The sequence below is a fragment of the Aquila chrysaetos genome, chromosome 3 (genome assembly GCF_900496995.4).
Source record: "Aquila chrysaetos chrysaetos chromosome 3, bAquChr1.4, whole genome shotgun sequence".
Taxonomy (NCBI): domain Eukaryota; kingdom Metazoa; phylum Chordata; class Aves; order Accipitriformes; family Accipitridae; genus Aquila; species Aquila chrysaetos.
In genome coordinates, this window is record NC_044006.1 from 63,839,321 (window position 1) to 63,855,683 (window position 16,363).

At 38.0% G+C, this 16,363-nt stretch overlaps 1 protein-coding gene across 18 annotated transcripts in view; it reads right to left on the bottom strand.

The window, feature by feature from the left end:
- Positions 1-16,363, bottom strand: part of PARD3 (par-3 family cell polarity regulator) — a 461,106-nt gene that overhangs the window by 264,736 nt on the left and 180,007 nt on the right. For all 18 annotated transcript variants that reach the window (XR_003922618.1, XM_041122444.1, XM_030008342.2 and 15 more), the window contains exon 4: positions 9,657-9,835. Coding sequence is in view for 17 of the 18 variants with exons in the window: in XM_041122444.1 (XP_040978378.1) it covers positions 9,657-9,835 (179 nt within the window). In the remaining variant the exon portion in view is untranslated. The remainder of the gene's footprint in view (positions 1-9,656; positions 9,836-16,363) is intronic.

Here is a 16,363-nt window from a genome sequence, read left to right on the forward strand (position 1 = left end):
CCTTGAAACTAATTGTACCAGTCACTATTTATAAATATTCATATATCTTAAGAAACTGACACTACTGCTTGGGTGAGCTTCCTTTTCCTCTCAGTAGATTCAGTTTATTTTACCATTCTACAGTTTAGTTCCTAAATTTGCTTTTTTTTGAAGTGTATTGAAGAACATGACGCCAGGAGCTACAATAATCCAGACACAGCCCAGCCATCTAACGCATACAAGAATGAACCAGTTCCAGTCACCCAGTATCAGGAACCTTTGATCTTGGGCCATTCTCCAAGAAGAAAAGTAAAAGAGGACTCCCACATTAAAGAATTATCGCAGCTTCGTGCCTCCTCTCAGCTCTGACCCAGAGCACGGGTCACTTCCAGCAACTGGTAAAAACTGTCTTAGGATGCAGAAGATGTAAATCTTGTAGGCTAATAAAGAACCTGCATGCCCTATTTATGATGAAAATAGATGAGAAGAATGACCACTCTGTAGTCATTCTGATGTTTTCAGAAAGGCTCATCTTCAGAAATGACCCTCTCTGTCGCTCTGTGAATGCAATTAATGTATTATGCATTGACTCATTAAATGCCAACGAGGAAAAAGGCAATTGAAAAGCCAGTGTTCTGCTTAAGTTCTATCACCTTACACTCAGAAATTTCCAGAGCTGTCCAATTCCAATTCATATATTCCATGTCATCCTTTGATTGACAAGCAAGGCCTGACCTTAAAAAAAAAGCAGTAACTAGGGGCCATGATGAACGGACAGTTTTCTGTGCATGCAGTGTTATATGTAAATATTTAGTGTCAAAGAATATGGGCTAATTTAAGAGTAAACTAAAAAACATGAGACTGCCTATCCAAAACATTCTGTTGATCTCTCGTTTACAATGGAAAAATCAAAAATGTCATGATCTCTGCATGTACACATGCAAAGCCAGAAATTACCAGGCAGTGTATACTGTTATTTCTCAGATTGAGGGACAGGAAAGAAGCTGCTGCTTCCATTCACTCTTTACTTATTAACCTCACAATAAAACCTCACAAGAGATAATGCAAAACAACCCAAATAACATATGGTAGTATTTCAAAAGTATGCTCTGAAGGTAGGATTTAACAAATTTAATGTTAACATTAAATTTATTTGTGGAGCTAAGGAACAGGAAACAATGGGGTACAGGAAACTTCACAAGGATCTTATATTTAGATCTTGAAATGAAGAATATCTTATAAACCACCAGCAGTAACCTTTTAAGTGTCAGATAGATGCTTTCAGGTGGCCATACCTCTAAAATGGTGCAACTGGCTGTTTTTATGTTTAGAAACTTGCATCTGCAGTCCTGAAACAAAGAAAGGAGGATGGGGGATGTGGTAACCGTTCTGTCTTCTCAGCCTAACTAAACTTTTTTTTCCCCTCTTTCTTCATTACATTGACAAGCGTGGAGAAGAGCGGTGATTTAAGGTCAGAAGCACAAAGGCAATTCCCCAAACCCATGGCAAGCTGCTGTGCCTTCGCATGCTGCCAGCCAGCCACTCCTCCCCTCTGCCAGCCCTCACCCACACCACCACCCTCCTCTGTATTTAACAATATAGACAGGGGACTCCGCAAGGCTCCCAGTAAAGCATCCGTCGCCTCGTCCAACCTGCAAATTCATTTCAGACCTTGGCCAGAATCCCTCCTGCGGTCTGCAGGGTAAGGCCCCAATAGGTAGCAGACAGGTGGCCTGCAGCAGCATGTTTCTCTTTTATCTGAGTTTACAGCAGCATTGTCACCTTCGGCTCCTTGCAGTCTCACAGACCTTTCTCACACTGAACAGCTTCCCATCATTCTCCATCTTATGGTTTTACCTTTTGTCCAGATTTCTTTTACTTCATGTGATCAGCAGGCAATGCTCTCAAGTTGGACATCTGTATACAGGAGCTGAAGAGCTCATTTATAAAGAGACAATAAAACTGGGTAGTAGCACAGAATGATCATCCCCTTTCTGCCAGGCTGTGAAACAAAACCAGGCTAAGTGACATCTGTTTCAGCCCCAAATTTAGTCATAACAGGAATAAGCCCAGAAGGTGACTAGGCGTTCCTGGTTTGAAATCCTGTATTTACTGGAGCTGAATTTCCCCACTAATTAAAGCTTACCATCTCCTCCCCAGCCATAGTACTCCTTTGTACAGATTAGTTCCACGTATGGGTCTGAATTTTATTCTGAGACTACTTTCCCTGCTTGTCTTTCCTTGTCTTCTCGTGTGATTAGTATTCATTGCAAGATGACAAAAGTACATTTAAAAATACAACAAATACAGCAAAAAAGGCTGAAATAATCACTGTTTAAGCTGTGCAGGCTCATATCAGAACACTGTAGGGAAGTAGGGAAGCACAGCCCGCAACCTGGACTGTACTTTAAACTTCTTTTTCTTGCTAGCTACACATTCAGCCAAAATCCAAACCTGCTTTACACCACTACACAACTTTGATAATATGAAAACAAGACAGACAAATACATGAATCTGCAGAAACTCTTGAACCACAAGTGTATACTGTAAATGCATGGCTGTGGGTTACAACTAAATAGACGAAAGCAGGTCAAAACCCAGATCCAACTACTGCCAATGAAAATGTATGTGTATGTCTAAACTTTAAAAAAATAAAATCACTAAATCTGAACATCTAACTTTTCTTTGTTGGGTTTTTTTTTTCCCCCAAAAACTTATTCAATCTTTTATCAACCTACTCTTTCAGGCCCAGAGTTTTTTACCCTTAAACCCAGGGAGAGCTGCAAGAACATAAAAAATTACAAGAAATACAGATGAACATTTAAAAATGGGAATTTGCAAAGTACACGTTCCCTTAGATGAATGGCAGACAAAAAGTCAGCCATTCTTTACAACTTCGATTATACAATGTACTTGAGAGCTTTCTGTTTTCAGTATAGCTTTCATTGTGTCTGAGAGAAAGGAGCTGTACACTGCATTTACTGAAGTGAAAAGACAAACAACCTGTGCACGTTCCACCACTCCTTCATCACCATTAAGGGACTCTCTCATCCAGACCCTCCTTGGCACTCCCAGCTCGTGATGCAGTACCATGTCCCCTCACCTATGGACCAGACATTGTTCACCCATCACACAGAGAGAGAGACGGGATAGCACAGCACTGGGAGAACAATACACATTCTTCCTATGCTATTGATGAAGAACAAAGATTGAGAGTGATCAACAGACTTGCTCAGCCTCAGAGCAGAAGTGGAAAAAAACTCACCAGCTCTCAGATCTCTCTAGTATCTTGCACTAATAATCTGTCTCTTTTGGGGGACAGAGAGGAAATTTGATAGATGGGCTTCCACAAATGGATGACTCAGAGAAAAACCAGGTAAAACAACAGAGATGGAGAAAATCACACCTTCACTTTGGATTTGTTGGGGTTTGTTGTTGGCTTTTTTCCTGCTTCTTAACACACCTGATCATGACTGACTTTTGGATGCAAACAGTTGAATCCTGTCCGTGTACACAGTACTCAGCAAACAGAACAGCACAGCATCAAGTGATGCATATTGGTTGGCTGTTACCTCTCTGTGCACTAGGCAAGGATTTTTCACTTTGTGTCTCTCATTCCCAGCCTGCTGATGATGATAAATACTATATTTGTTTTCACATTTTGGAAGTCAGGAATTTTGAGTTTCTTCATAGAGATTTTATTTGTTATTGCACTAAAATATCATTAGCTGCTCTGCTAAAGAAAGCCAGACTCCTCTTCGTGGTATCCAGCGAATGCACAAGAGGCAATGGGCACATAAAGAAATACAAGTTATTCTATCAAAACATAAGAAAGAACTTTCTTACTATAAGGGTGATCGAACACTGGAAGAGGTTGCCCAGAGAGGTGGTGCAGCCTCCATCCTTGGAGATGCATATACTGAAAACCCAACTGGACACAGACCTGAGTAACCTGCTCAAGCTGACCCTGCTTTGACCAGAAAGGTCAAAAACTAGATGATCTCCAGAGGTACCTTCCAACCTTAGCTGTTCCGTGATTCTGTGGAAGTCATGAATTTTACACATTACCCAGGACAAAAATAACACATACTATGTTTATTTTATATTGCACCCTGTTTGGGTACGATTCCTCCATTTCATCATCACATGACAAGCTGCCAGCAACGAGTTACTATCACAAAGAAAGAAAACTCATACATATAACTTGCTTTCTGAATTTCCATTAATCTCTCTCCTACAACAACATTTTCTGCATTAAAATACTCTTTTTCATCATCTGTGGATAACTCACTCTCATTCTCCCTTACTTTCAGTCTATGTGAAATCACATCTGAAATGACAAGACGCGACTGTCTCACTGAAAAGGGAAAAGCCCTGCTCAAATAAACCTGGATGAAGAAATGTTCATGGCCATTGAATCCTTCAGAGCTTCTGTTTAAACCATTGCATTTTTATTTTGAAAGCAGAAAGATGCATTCATTACATGGGGGTTTAAACCTATCATGACAGAGATGCCAGGCTCTTTGCATTTACCCTGTACTTCTCCTCAGCTAATTCTGTTGTATTACAGCACTTTACCAACACTGTTCATCTGGTACACACTACCTCCCTTCTGCAGGAGTACAAACCAGAGACAAAGGTTCCCAAGAAGCCTCAGCAACACTTCAGTCTCTTGTTCCCAGAATGATGCCCAGTCTTTTAGTCCACAGTCTTCCCTAGTCAATTTAATCAATTTACACTCTGCAATTCACACTCCCTGGCTATAAAATGACACTAACACACACAGTTCTAATTCAGGGCTCTTCAATCCTCTGCATTATAGTTAAAATCTGTTGAAATACCATGTCTTTGGTGACAGTGATAAAGCAAATTTCACTAAGCTGTGTTTAAAAAGACTCAAAGCTAAATGAAACTGATTTTCACTTTAAATCTGATTTTGACACTGACATACCATTAGTGTTGAAGCTGTTCGTATAATGCATGCATGGTTTTCTCCTATCTAGACATACTTCATTAGAGAAATAATTTTTTTATTGTTTACAAAGGATTAGAAAGCATTGCATCTTTCACATAAATAAAAAACCTACAATCCAACAATCTGAAAATTTGTACTCATCAGTGTCAACCCACAGGAACAGCAAAAATACCTCCAAGAAGAGATGAAACACAATGCTTTACAGGTAATGGATTTGACACTAGATTAGACTTAGATCACTCCCATACAGTTTCAAATTCTTCCTCTGCAGTTTACAGAGCCCCAAAAGATTAGGTTTCCAAGCAGGAGGAAAGCACATCCTAAAAATAATTATTCCTACAAGGCATGGCTATTTTCAACCTCAAAATACATATATGGGCAAACCCATTTGAAAACAAACAAGCAAAAAAACCTGGCTGCTGAGTAAATGGCAAAGGAAAAAAGAGAAGAAAAAAAAAAATGATATGCCAAGTACACTCAGCTACATGTTTGCTGTTGCTGATCCACCCCGCAGAGCACGTTGCATGCCATTTGCTTTGCTCCAGGTGGGTGAACCCAGGAGCGAGAGAGGCACAGAAGCCCATGCACAATCATTTTTCTCTCTCATTGCTCTCTCTTGAGCTCTCCTTCTCACTTCTTTCTGCTGTACCAATGCTGTTATCTCTGATGCAACAATATATGAATCAAATTCAGAAAAGTCACAGTGGGAAATTTTTCATAAGCCAGTTAGCCATGGTATACCCCTGCATTAAGCAAGGCAGGTTAACTAGATAAGCCTTGCGCCTTTCAGAGAAGCAGGATCAAAACAAATAACTAATTTGTAATGATATGCAATTCCTCACCACAAATGGAGATGCAAATTTTAAAAACCATACTGAAAATATATGGGATAATTAATTCACAGTTGTTATAAGATGCAACATATCTGGTTGTTGCATTTATATTCTTCCAATACATTAACACAAACATCTAAGGGAAAAGAAATGTGACTTTCATTAATGCTGCTCACATCTATGAAGGGCAGGTAGTTAAGCCAATAGGCTTTGGTACTGAATTATTAAGAATGTGATTCAAATTAACAGTTACTCAGAAAACAACAATATCAAAAAACATTTTGCTGCAGTGGAAGAAAGCACACATGATATGCTTCAGCTGCATACAATCTGTTCAGCCGTACAGTTCAACACAATTCAAACAAAATTACAGCTTGCAAATCAGGTATTACTGCAGGCCTTTGAGAAGATATTTTTACTAAAAGATTTCTTCTTGTTTCATTAGAATGGCTCAAGGAAGCAAAAGACAGGATTAAGTCAAGCCGTGAGTCAGTAGGTAATACAGATATGTCTCTCACACACAAAAAAGTATCTGAAAGTGATTTTAATATTCCATTTAAAAAAAATCCGGGTAAGTGAATTTACCTACTAAAGCTGCTGATAATCATGAGCCAATTTTGTGAATACTTGCACAGATGAGGAGACCTAATCATTTGGTTGAGACCACTCATGGGAAGGATACAGAAGGATGAGATCAGGAATTTCCTAGCTGAGTACAGTTACCAACACTACAATAACTCGTAAATAATCAATAATAATAATTCTTTAAATAAATAAGTACTTTTGGACACAGAACATCTGGTTTCAAGTTGCTCTTACAGGTGAACAACACAGAAACCAGAAACGATCGAGATCCCAATTCTAAGGAAACACAGAGTGTATTATAATATCCTGACAAAAAATATGTTTCTTTATAAAGAGATGATATGAAAAATGGATGAGAGAGCATGTCCAGTTTAGTGCAAGGGTTTTATACCAAAACATCCTACTTACTGTAGTAGAAATCCATCTCAAGTTCAACACACATTCAAATCTTTGCAGGACCTACGCAGGCCCCTCCAAACCAAACTCTGTCCCTCTCTGGTCATTCTCATCTTTCCCTAAGGACACAGGAGAGCCTGATGTCCTGCTTCATCTACCCTAATAACTACAGGTAGCACTACAGTTTCTTCAAGAGGATCCTTCAAACATCCCACATTTTTCCTCTTCCCCAGTGCCCTTTCCCTTTCTATTTGCCCAGAACTACTGGCATATGTCCTGGCTCCTCACAGCCTTCAGTGCATGGCAGCACTCCCACCCCTTCATTTCATCTCAACTTGGGCATCTGCCCATTTTCCTGTCATTCCAAATTCTTCTTACCCCAAACGAAACAAACACCAATAAGGAGTCTTCTCTCGCTTGCCCCCGAAAAATAAATCCCTTCTGCCAGATACATGCAGTTTCCCTCTGCTAATTCCTCCAAAAATTGGACAGGATTTCTACCTGTCAATTATTTCTCTTTAGAGGTGACGGGCTGAAAGTAATGTCACTTCTTAGAGTCAGTAGGTGGATGAAGCTTTTGGCAACTTTCCCAGGAACGCTTTTCTTGTTTCTGCAAGATACTGCTGGGGCAAAGTTGCTAATCTACAACTGTGCTGCAAATCTCAGCCCAAGAACATATGTTCTTGTGCTGTCAAGAGAGAGAACTGCAGTGAAAACATTACGTAGTGCCAACCGCCCACAAAAGATATATGGGTGCTCAAGCCCAATGCACTGAGCAGAAAATTAAGATTGTTCTCATTGCTTTGCTTGAAATGTCTGTGTCATCTATAATCAATGAAACAGTCTGGAACAAAGCACAGCCATCTCTTTTTGTTATCTGAGTAGCTGAAGAAAACAACCTAACATAAGAAAAGTAGTGAGGACTTGTTATAGTTCAAATAACCAAAATACATTTGTAAAAATTCAGTGTTAGTACTTTGGTAAGTGATTGGTGACAGAGACTTAAAAAATGCACCTTTTAGAATAATACTACAAATGAAATTGTTACTAATACTGGGAAAGGAAAGGAGAATTCTTAATATCCATTCCTAAGAGAAATGGGATTCACTAACATATCTTGACTCACATGAAGAATTTAAGATGCTGAAAACAGGAAAAAAAACAGTCTAACACGTTGCACAAGCAATTATTAAATTCCAGTTGTTTAATAGATAAGATGCAGTAAAAATAGTGCACTCAGTGATCTGCTCTATTCAAAGGATCAACGTATACAATGTGCAAAAAAGGTAATAGAAATTATCAGTGTCTACTGTACTAACTAACCTACGTTAGTTCTTTCCAATCTTCTTGATTTAATGTTCTCTTGTGCCTTGCTTACCATCACTATCTGAGATCACATGCATTCCTTTCCAGTTTGGTCACCATGCTCCAGTAGACATGAAATATTTTTACAAAAATTAAAAGTACATGCTGAACAACTAATGATGCAAGACGACTAGTGTGAAAGGTTAGCTGCTGTTCAATTGTCTCCAATTTCTTCTAACTTCAGACACCCAAAGAAATCTGATTATGCTATGTATGGCCCTCCATATCTATGCTGTGGAGTAATGAACTGCAGTTCTCATTATAATTTCAGAAAAATTAACTAAAATGTTAACACTTCAAATGTATTAGATTATAATTTTTCTTCTCCAAATCAGAATAGTATAAAAGACATTTTTCAAATCAACATGCACTTCTGCGCCACACCAGTACAAGTGACAGAAAATATACCATCACCTACCTGAAATCCCGATCAAGCAGAGACCTAACAATACCATGTTAAACTGACACCTCTGTAAGAATGTGGACCTCAACACCTATAAGCACTGTGCTTTTATAGGTGTTTTTGAAATAAGCAAAAGCCCACTGAAGATAGTTCAGTTCATTAGCAGCATGTGAAGACTTCTTTATTTGGAGTGTGGGAGCCCTGGCTGCAGAGTCTTAGTTTGCATTTATACTACTCAGAATTAATAATAACAAAGAGAAAAAAAATAGCTATAATAACAAGCTGCATATTTTCCAAAAGGATTTTGTGCTGTGCAGTCAGAATGGTAACTCAAAGTGCAACTTTATTTAAAAATTACTCGCTTCTATTGGAAAATATATGTATGTTCTTCCTTTTGAGTTTGTCTGCAAGTTACCATCACAATTATGGGCAACGTCGGGGGCTGCATGAAAAGGAATATTTCCTCCAATTTTTTTTTCAATAATGCACTGAGAAGAGAGCTTCCTGCTGACTTCTCTAGCTAATAATGCAATTCATGTAGAGATACTGAAATCATATTGAAAAAATGAAGGAAAAAATATTCACTCTACATTTCACTGTTTTCGTTTTAAGAATGTTATCAATGAGCATGTCATCTGTCAATGACAGCATTTGCAATTTGTATTTTGTATTACTTGACTAATGGCTCAGAAAGTAAAAACTAGCAATGCTGTGTCAGAAAGACAGACCAGACCAGCTGTGGGCATGCAGATTATTCATTGACATTAAGACTTCTATGGAGATCAGTAAAAATCACTATAGACACAGCCTATTTGCATTCAAAGAAAACGCATGACAGCATTTAGGCCCTGCTTTGCAAAGTAATGAGTAATCAGAGCTTCAACTACAGTTAATGGCAAAAATCAAGTTTTTTAGAGCCCCTGCTGTGCGTATCACCAAGAGTCTCTGAAGGGCAGGATATGCATGCAACTCAAACACTCCTCTGATGATGATGGGGTTTGGTGGACAACATCAGAAAACACAAGTTTAAATCAGGAGCGGGTAAGAGAAGGACAAAACAACAATTCAAGATTCACGCACATTTGTCATTTATTGGATAAAGAGGGGGAAAGAAATATACCTTTCTTTCATGAGCACTCGGTATGCCAGGCGTGTTCTGCTTGAGAAAGCCTGCTGTTGTGGACCACCTTGTAGGGTTCTTCCGTGAAGGCTCTTCTGACGAAAAATTTGTGTCACTTACAGAGGTTGAGAGGCCAATCAGTGCAGGGTCACTACTACGTCGGACATGAAGAGGCATATCTGAAGAATAAAACAGACAGTAAATAAACACTGCCCAGATTTAAAACGTTTTTCACATAGGAAAAATGTTTTTTCAAGCTCTGGATGGTTGGTTTTGACCAAATGTAGTTTCACAGAGTAAGGAGTAATTGACCTCAGCATAGCTCCTCAAGGACAAGGTCTGTTTCCTCAAAACCATAGCCTTGCCGCTTGGCCACACAAGGAGAAAATGAGGGTGAAACCAAACTCTTTGAACCTAGCACAGCTCGTTGGCTTTACAAATACGAACAGCATCACTACTATCTGTCAGTTGTGTAAAATAAAAAACCAGCATAAGCTTGAACAACTAAGAGGCTAAGGTGACTTACAGGTATTTTAAAAAGCAAGTAGCCAAAGGCCCAAATCCAACAGCCTGGTGACAAAGTAAGGGGTGGACTAGGATGACATGTCTCCTACCCCACTGCCACAGCTGCAGCATGGGCACTGTGAACACAACATGCTTGCAAGAAGCTGCACGCCAGCCTCGCTGCAGCAAAAGGCAGTCTCCTCACCTTCTAAAATATACTCTCCATTTCTTTCTGAAAACTTATGGAAGTCACTGTTTTCTATTCTGCATTCCTCCTTTGCCTCTTCCTGACAGCTGAAACAAGATCTGTGCTGATTTACCCTGATTCCCTTAGCCTTCCAGCTGGCATGACTGTCAGGACAAAAATATTTCATTAGTAATAAACGATGCAGCAGGCAGGTAGACTGATTGGAAAGAGACAGGGTGGGGTTTTTTTAATATATATGTAGAGGTCAAACCCATTCTGGAAACTTTGATGGCACACTAAAGTTAGTTTCTCTTGAAATACAACTTAATTTTTTCCTATTTCATTTATTATCCTACAACAAATATCCACACATCTATAGTCTTCTTGCCCAAACAGAAGTTTCATTGCCTGTATATGCGACCTCTTAGCACTCTCCCACTCAGCGTCAGAACGGAGGGGACGTGATTTATCAGTTGTATTTCTCTTTACTGCTGCACTGGAAACCTTGAATGCAAAGTGGAAAAGGAAAAGGTGAAAGCTATGGCACGTAAGCAGCAGAAAGGCATGCTGGGCAAAAGCTGAGAATGAAAACCAGGACTATGTCTTAATGCTTTGATGAAACAGTTCCCAAAGAAGCTGAAGGTGCATGTCTTGCAATACTAGCAGGAAAACACAATGACAGGAATTTGTTAAATGACTGGTCTTAAGCTTTGCAATATTTTTATGTTAATCCTATGTATAATAATATTAAAATAAAGAATCTTATTTTGCATGGCATTATAAAGACACTGAGAAACACAGTAAGTCATACCACACAAAGAAAATACGTGAGAATTTTTTTTTTTTTATCAACTAGGACTCGTGCTGCTGAGATATGCACAAGTGTTACACAACCAAACACCAAACCACTTTATTTCATGTTCATTCTGGTCAAAAAGAATAACAAAGAATTAATTCAGGTTTTTTCCCAACAATTGTTGGACTATTTCTCTTTCCTCTGAAAATTCTTTTTTTTTTTTTATTTTCCTAACAAAGATATTCCTAAGAGTTAATTTCCAGCAAATAAAATGTTTTCTTTTATAAATATGTGTACACATATTTATACACATACATATGCATATACACATATATTTATGTATAATGGAACTAGAAGTAATTAAAATAATATTTCAGGAAAGATAACTTCAATTATGCAGAAAAGTATTTATGGTCTGAGTCAATGCTACTTCAATTTTGATTACTCAGTATATACTCATAAATTCACAATAAAGGGTTTTTCTTTGATTGCCTTGTCTTCAACCACTTCAAGTTTCACGAAGCAGCTGAAGGTAAAGCCTCTCATTTCCCCCTAGATGGCAAACATAATAAAAGCATACTATCAAATCACAAGAGATCTCAGTAACAAAGGTGGCACAGCTGCAGACCCAGCAACAGCCCCACAACATGTAATGAAGTGACCCATTAACAGCGGTGCCTGTGCTGCTGGCATGGCCCTGAACATATACTCTCATTTATTAGATTAGCCTGACCAAGAAAGTGGCTCTATAGTATGTAGTGCCACTTAAGAAAAATACCAATCTATATTTGTTCCAAGCAGCAGCCCATGCATATTATCCTGTTTGCCTTAGCTACCCACCCTACAACAGAGAATTACAATTTTCAAACATGAGTTCACTTGCTCCTTATGCTCATACATCTATATATAAGCACAGTGATAGCAAAATGTTCTTGTATTTTTACACTTTTTCTTCAAATTGCGTGACAAAACAAAAGTTCATTTGGGTGAACTTCTGTAAGAAGAGAAGCCAAATTGCCAACAAAGAATAAAGGAAGAAACCAGAATGCAAGTCAGCAGTTCTGGAGAGGAGCGAGAAATTATCACTGTCTTGCCTTTTGCTTTGTAGCGAAATCCTGATGGTTTGCACCATGGCAAGTAGCAGACACTTTTCACAGTACAGGAATTATGCAACAGAATTCCCAAATATTAAGATGCTCCAGAGTAAACATTAACATGAGAACTCTCTCTACAAAATCTCTTCACTGATGAGCCACCTTTAATATGACCTGTTTCATTTTAGTAAGGTTAGTTATTGAGATATTTTCAGACATTTCTTGAACACTTCTCCAAATTTAAAAAAAAAAAAAAAAAAGGTATTCTGTCCATGTAAAGATACAACGTGATCAGCTCTAGTCTCTCCTTATGAAAATGGTTCCATACATAAGGAAAAGTCATTTGTATTAGTAACCAAACTTCACAATAAAGTGAATTATAAAAGACAATAATTCAGGTGTGTTGGATCTATGTATTTCCCAGTTACACTAGAAATTTAAACATATGGTAATTCCCACCCCCCAACCCCCCGGAATGGGACAAGCACATAGAGCTAGCTCTAGCGTATACTGCTTAGCAATGGTCAATATCACTCCAGGTATTAACCCGAGAATTAAATTTTATTCATGCTATGTTAACCACAAATTGTAAATATAATCTCCTGCATTCCTCTCCCCAACTCTCTTCCGAGAGACCATTCTAATTCAGTTTTGATACTCTCCATTAAAACAACATAAAAGAATATATTGAACAGATTTTTCTAGCAATACATTGTTGGTTACAATCTTCTGGTTTACTTGAATTTATAGATTTGAAGAGGATATACTTTGAAATATTAAAAGGAAAATCAAAGTAAGGGAACTTAATAATTAAACCACAAGATGAAGTACGCATGGGACCGATGCAATGTCACTGATTCCAGGATGATGGCTGATACCGTTTGAAGTCTGTGGTTTCTTTGAAGAGTGGATAAAACAGCAATGAACTCTAATCACAAGGCTTCAAATACTCTGTGGCACTAATGCACTGTAAATATTGATTTGCTTCTGCAGCTAAGGTGCCTTTTAAATAAGCACTTGAAACAGTAAATCTAATAATGAATTACAGGAAGTTTTAAAAGTCTCAGAATTAAGGAAAAATTAAATTAAAATTCATGAAAGTTACCACTAACACAGTTCTTGAGCCACATTCAAGGACTTGAAGTATTCAACCACAAGTCCAACACTGTAACTTCAGAAAGAATTATGTGTGACAGAGAATCCCATTAAGTTATGTACATAGCCACAGTTCTGCTAGAAAATGGTTATTTGTAGAATAAATCCAAGCTGAATAACAAAATGTTCACATTCATAATCATGAAATTCTGACTGGAAGACTCACTTTATTAAAAGCAACAGCAGTTTCACTATAAATTATAAAACCAGCCAATAGACATTTTATAACCATCTTTAAATGTTAAGAACACAGAGTTGTACCTTCCCTTCCTGCCAGCAATTCCATTTTTATTTTAAAAGGGTCATCACCTTCTCTGATTTTCAAATGTGCTCATGAGCAAAAGCATTTGAGGATCTGGCAAATTTCATCCATAACGCTGAACACATCGTCCTGCATGCCAGCATTCAGCACAAAGGATGGTGGTCTCTCAGAGCAGAGCTAATATATACCTTCCCATACAAATTTCCTCTCAGATGTCAGCTTGGAGACATGACTAGAAATATACATATATATATATATATATATATATATTTATATTTATATAGCATAGCCAACATAATTTTACTCTGTGAAGATTTGAAGTGATGTTTCAGCTCTTCAGTGCCATTGGCAGCTTGCACAATTTGGCATGCAGTGAATTTAAGGCACGGAAATGAAAAATGATCTTATGGTCATTTCTGGCCACCTCACATAGACTATCAGGCCCATGACTGATGAGTAGACCTGAACAGGACTTTTTTTTGTCTCTCCACACTCTAGAGTCTTCTCTGGGAAAATGATGATTCCATACATTCAAAAAACTCTGTGGGAAAGAGTACTTTTCAACAAGGAAGCTGTTCAGGTTCCTGAAAGTGAGCCCATAGATACATATGTACATCAGGGTGTGTTGTATACCAGTCTGGGGATGGGAGATAGAGACTCAGTGGTTTTACTGCCTGTGTTGCCCATCCAGCTCATCATACAGCTCAAATCCTCATCTAGAGTCCAAGAGAAAGGATGAATCAGGGTCATCCTGGGGCTCAGGAAAGCAGGACTGCTTCTTTCAGCTTGAAGTACTTAAAACTACAAGTTAAGACTTTGTCTATATTTAACTGAAATACCTCTTTTAAAGTATTTAGATTAGCCTTGAGTTTCACACTCCAGCACAGCTCCCCAAGCTCTGGTTCCAATTTCAGTAGGTTCAGTTCAGCTCCTTGTTCCACTCAGCTGGACACAGTGAGAGTCAAACATCCCTTATGACCTTTGATAGCTCAAATCCCCAGATTGGTTCAACTTTCATTCTTGCAAACCTCTAGAGACAAGACAATGGTAACTTCCAAAGACCACTGACACTGCTGTAAACTGGACTACAGATAGAAGAAAAACATTTGGAGACAAAAACCAGCTGATTGTGAACTTATCCACAAAGTCCATTAAACCCTAGCAGCAGCTAACATAAGCCAGCACTTCTCTACAAGATTAACAAAACAGCACAAATCAACTGTAGGCATCTTGAATCAGAAAAGGAAAAAAAAAAAAAATATTAAAACCAAAAGCAGTTCCAAGAGGTGAGGAACTACTCCCCAGACAACTGCATCATCTGTCCTGCAGAAGCAAACTGAGGCATGCTATACGGGGATGGCTGCTGGGAGGGATGCGGAACAGTAGCACTGCAAGGCTACGTACCAGTTGCCCATCTTTTCAGAAACATACTTTTGGATGTAACAGCAAAGACGACGATATATATATACACCACCAACTCTCTCTTCATGGCCCAGACCAGTATTTTTTTCTCTCCCCTAGAATCCATTCCACTTTTAAGTAATGATTATTTAATAAAAGAATTTGCAGCATTTCCCAAAGTGAATACTCTTTACTTGGTCAAAATCTTCAGAATTTTTTTTTCCTAAATTTGTATTATTTTCTCCAAGTTTATCTGCCCGTTACTAGTTATCTCCCCTTCACTTACAAAACTATCTTTTCCTTCCATGTGTCACAGACAATTATAGCATTTCTCCCCTAAACAGTGCTATGCAGCACTTAACTTCACCTCTGCCTCTCTTAATTCTCTATTGCTGTTCATTTTTGTAAATACTATTCTGGTCTTAAATACTATTCTGGTCTTAACTTGTTCAGAAGACACCCAAAATAGTGTATTTCTCTTATGAAATACCCTCAGTGCTGTCTTACAAGGAGTATCCTCCCTGTCTTTTTTTGAACTTTGACACTAATACATAGTCAACAATAATTACATTTGGGTTTTTTATTGTCATGGTATCAATCCAGAAGATCCACAGAAATCCTAAAACTTTTTCTATAGCTTCACTTGAGCATCTTTGTCTTGTTAATTAACATATATGTTCAGTTTAGATCGATATTCTTATGTTAGCTTCTATTTATTCAGAGTGAACTAAATTATATTTTTCTAGTATGTGTACCACTTCTCTATTGAGTTATTTATCTTTCCTCCACTTGTATTATTCTCTTTTCCTACCTTTTCAACATCTGTAAATTTAATTAACATACTATTTACAGCACTGCTTCTCCCAAATTTAAAGATGTTAAATAAAACTGAAACTAACAGGAATCCTCATGACACCCTACTGGACAACAATCTCTAGACTAAGACTGCCTCCAACTTTTAAGATTTCTACGCTGATTTTCAAACCATGCTGAAAGTGTTCATGTTCACATTAACTTGGAATTTCCAAGATGCTTAAATTTCTATCAAATGCTTTAACATTTGCAGATATTACAGCAATTGTGCATCATTCACCTACAAATGCCAACTACCTAGTGGTCACGGCTCTCCCTTTCAAAATTACAAGAAAGCTTAAGATTACATAGTTTAGATAATTAGCATTTCTCTACTTGAAAATATGTTTATGCTTAATAACATCAACTTCTAAAATGAATTTCTCTACATTCAGAACTCTTGGTTAAGTAACAAGACTGCCACTCTTCTTATAGAGAAAAAAAAATCATTGTTAA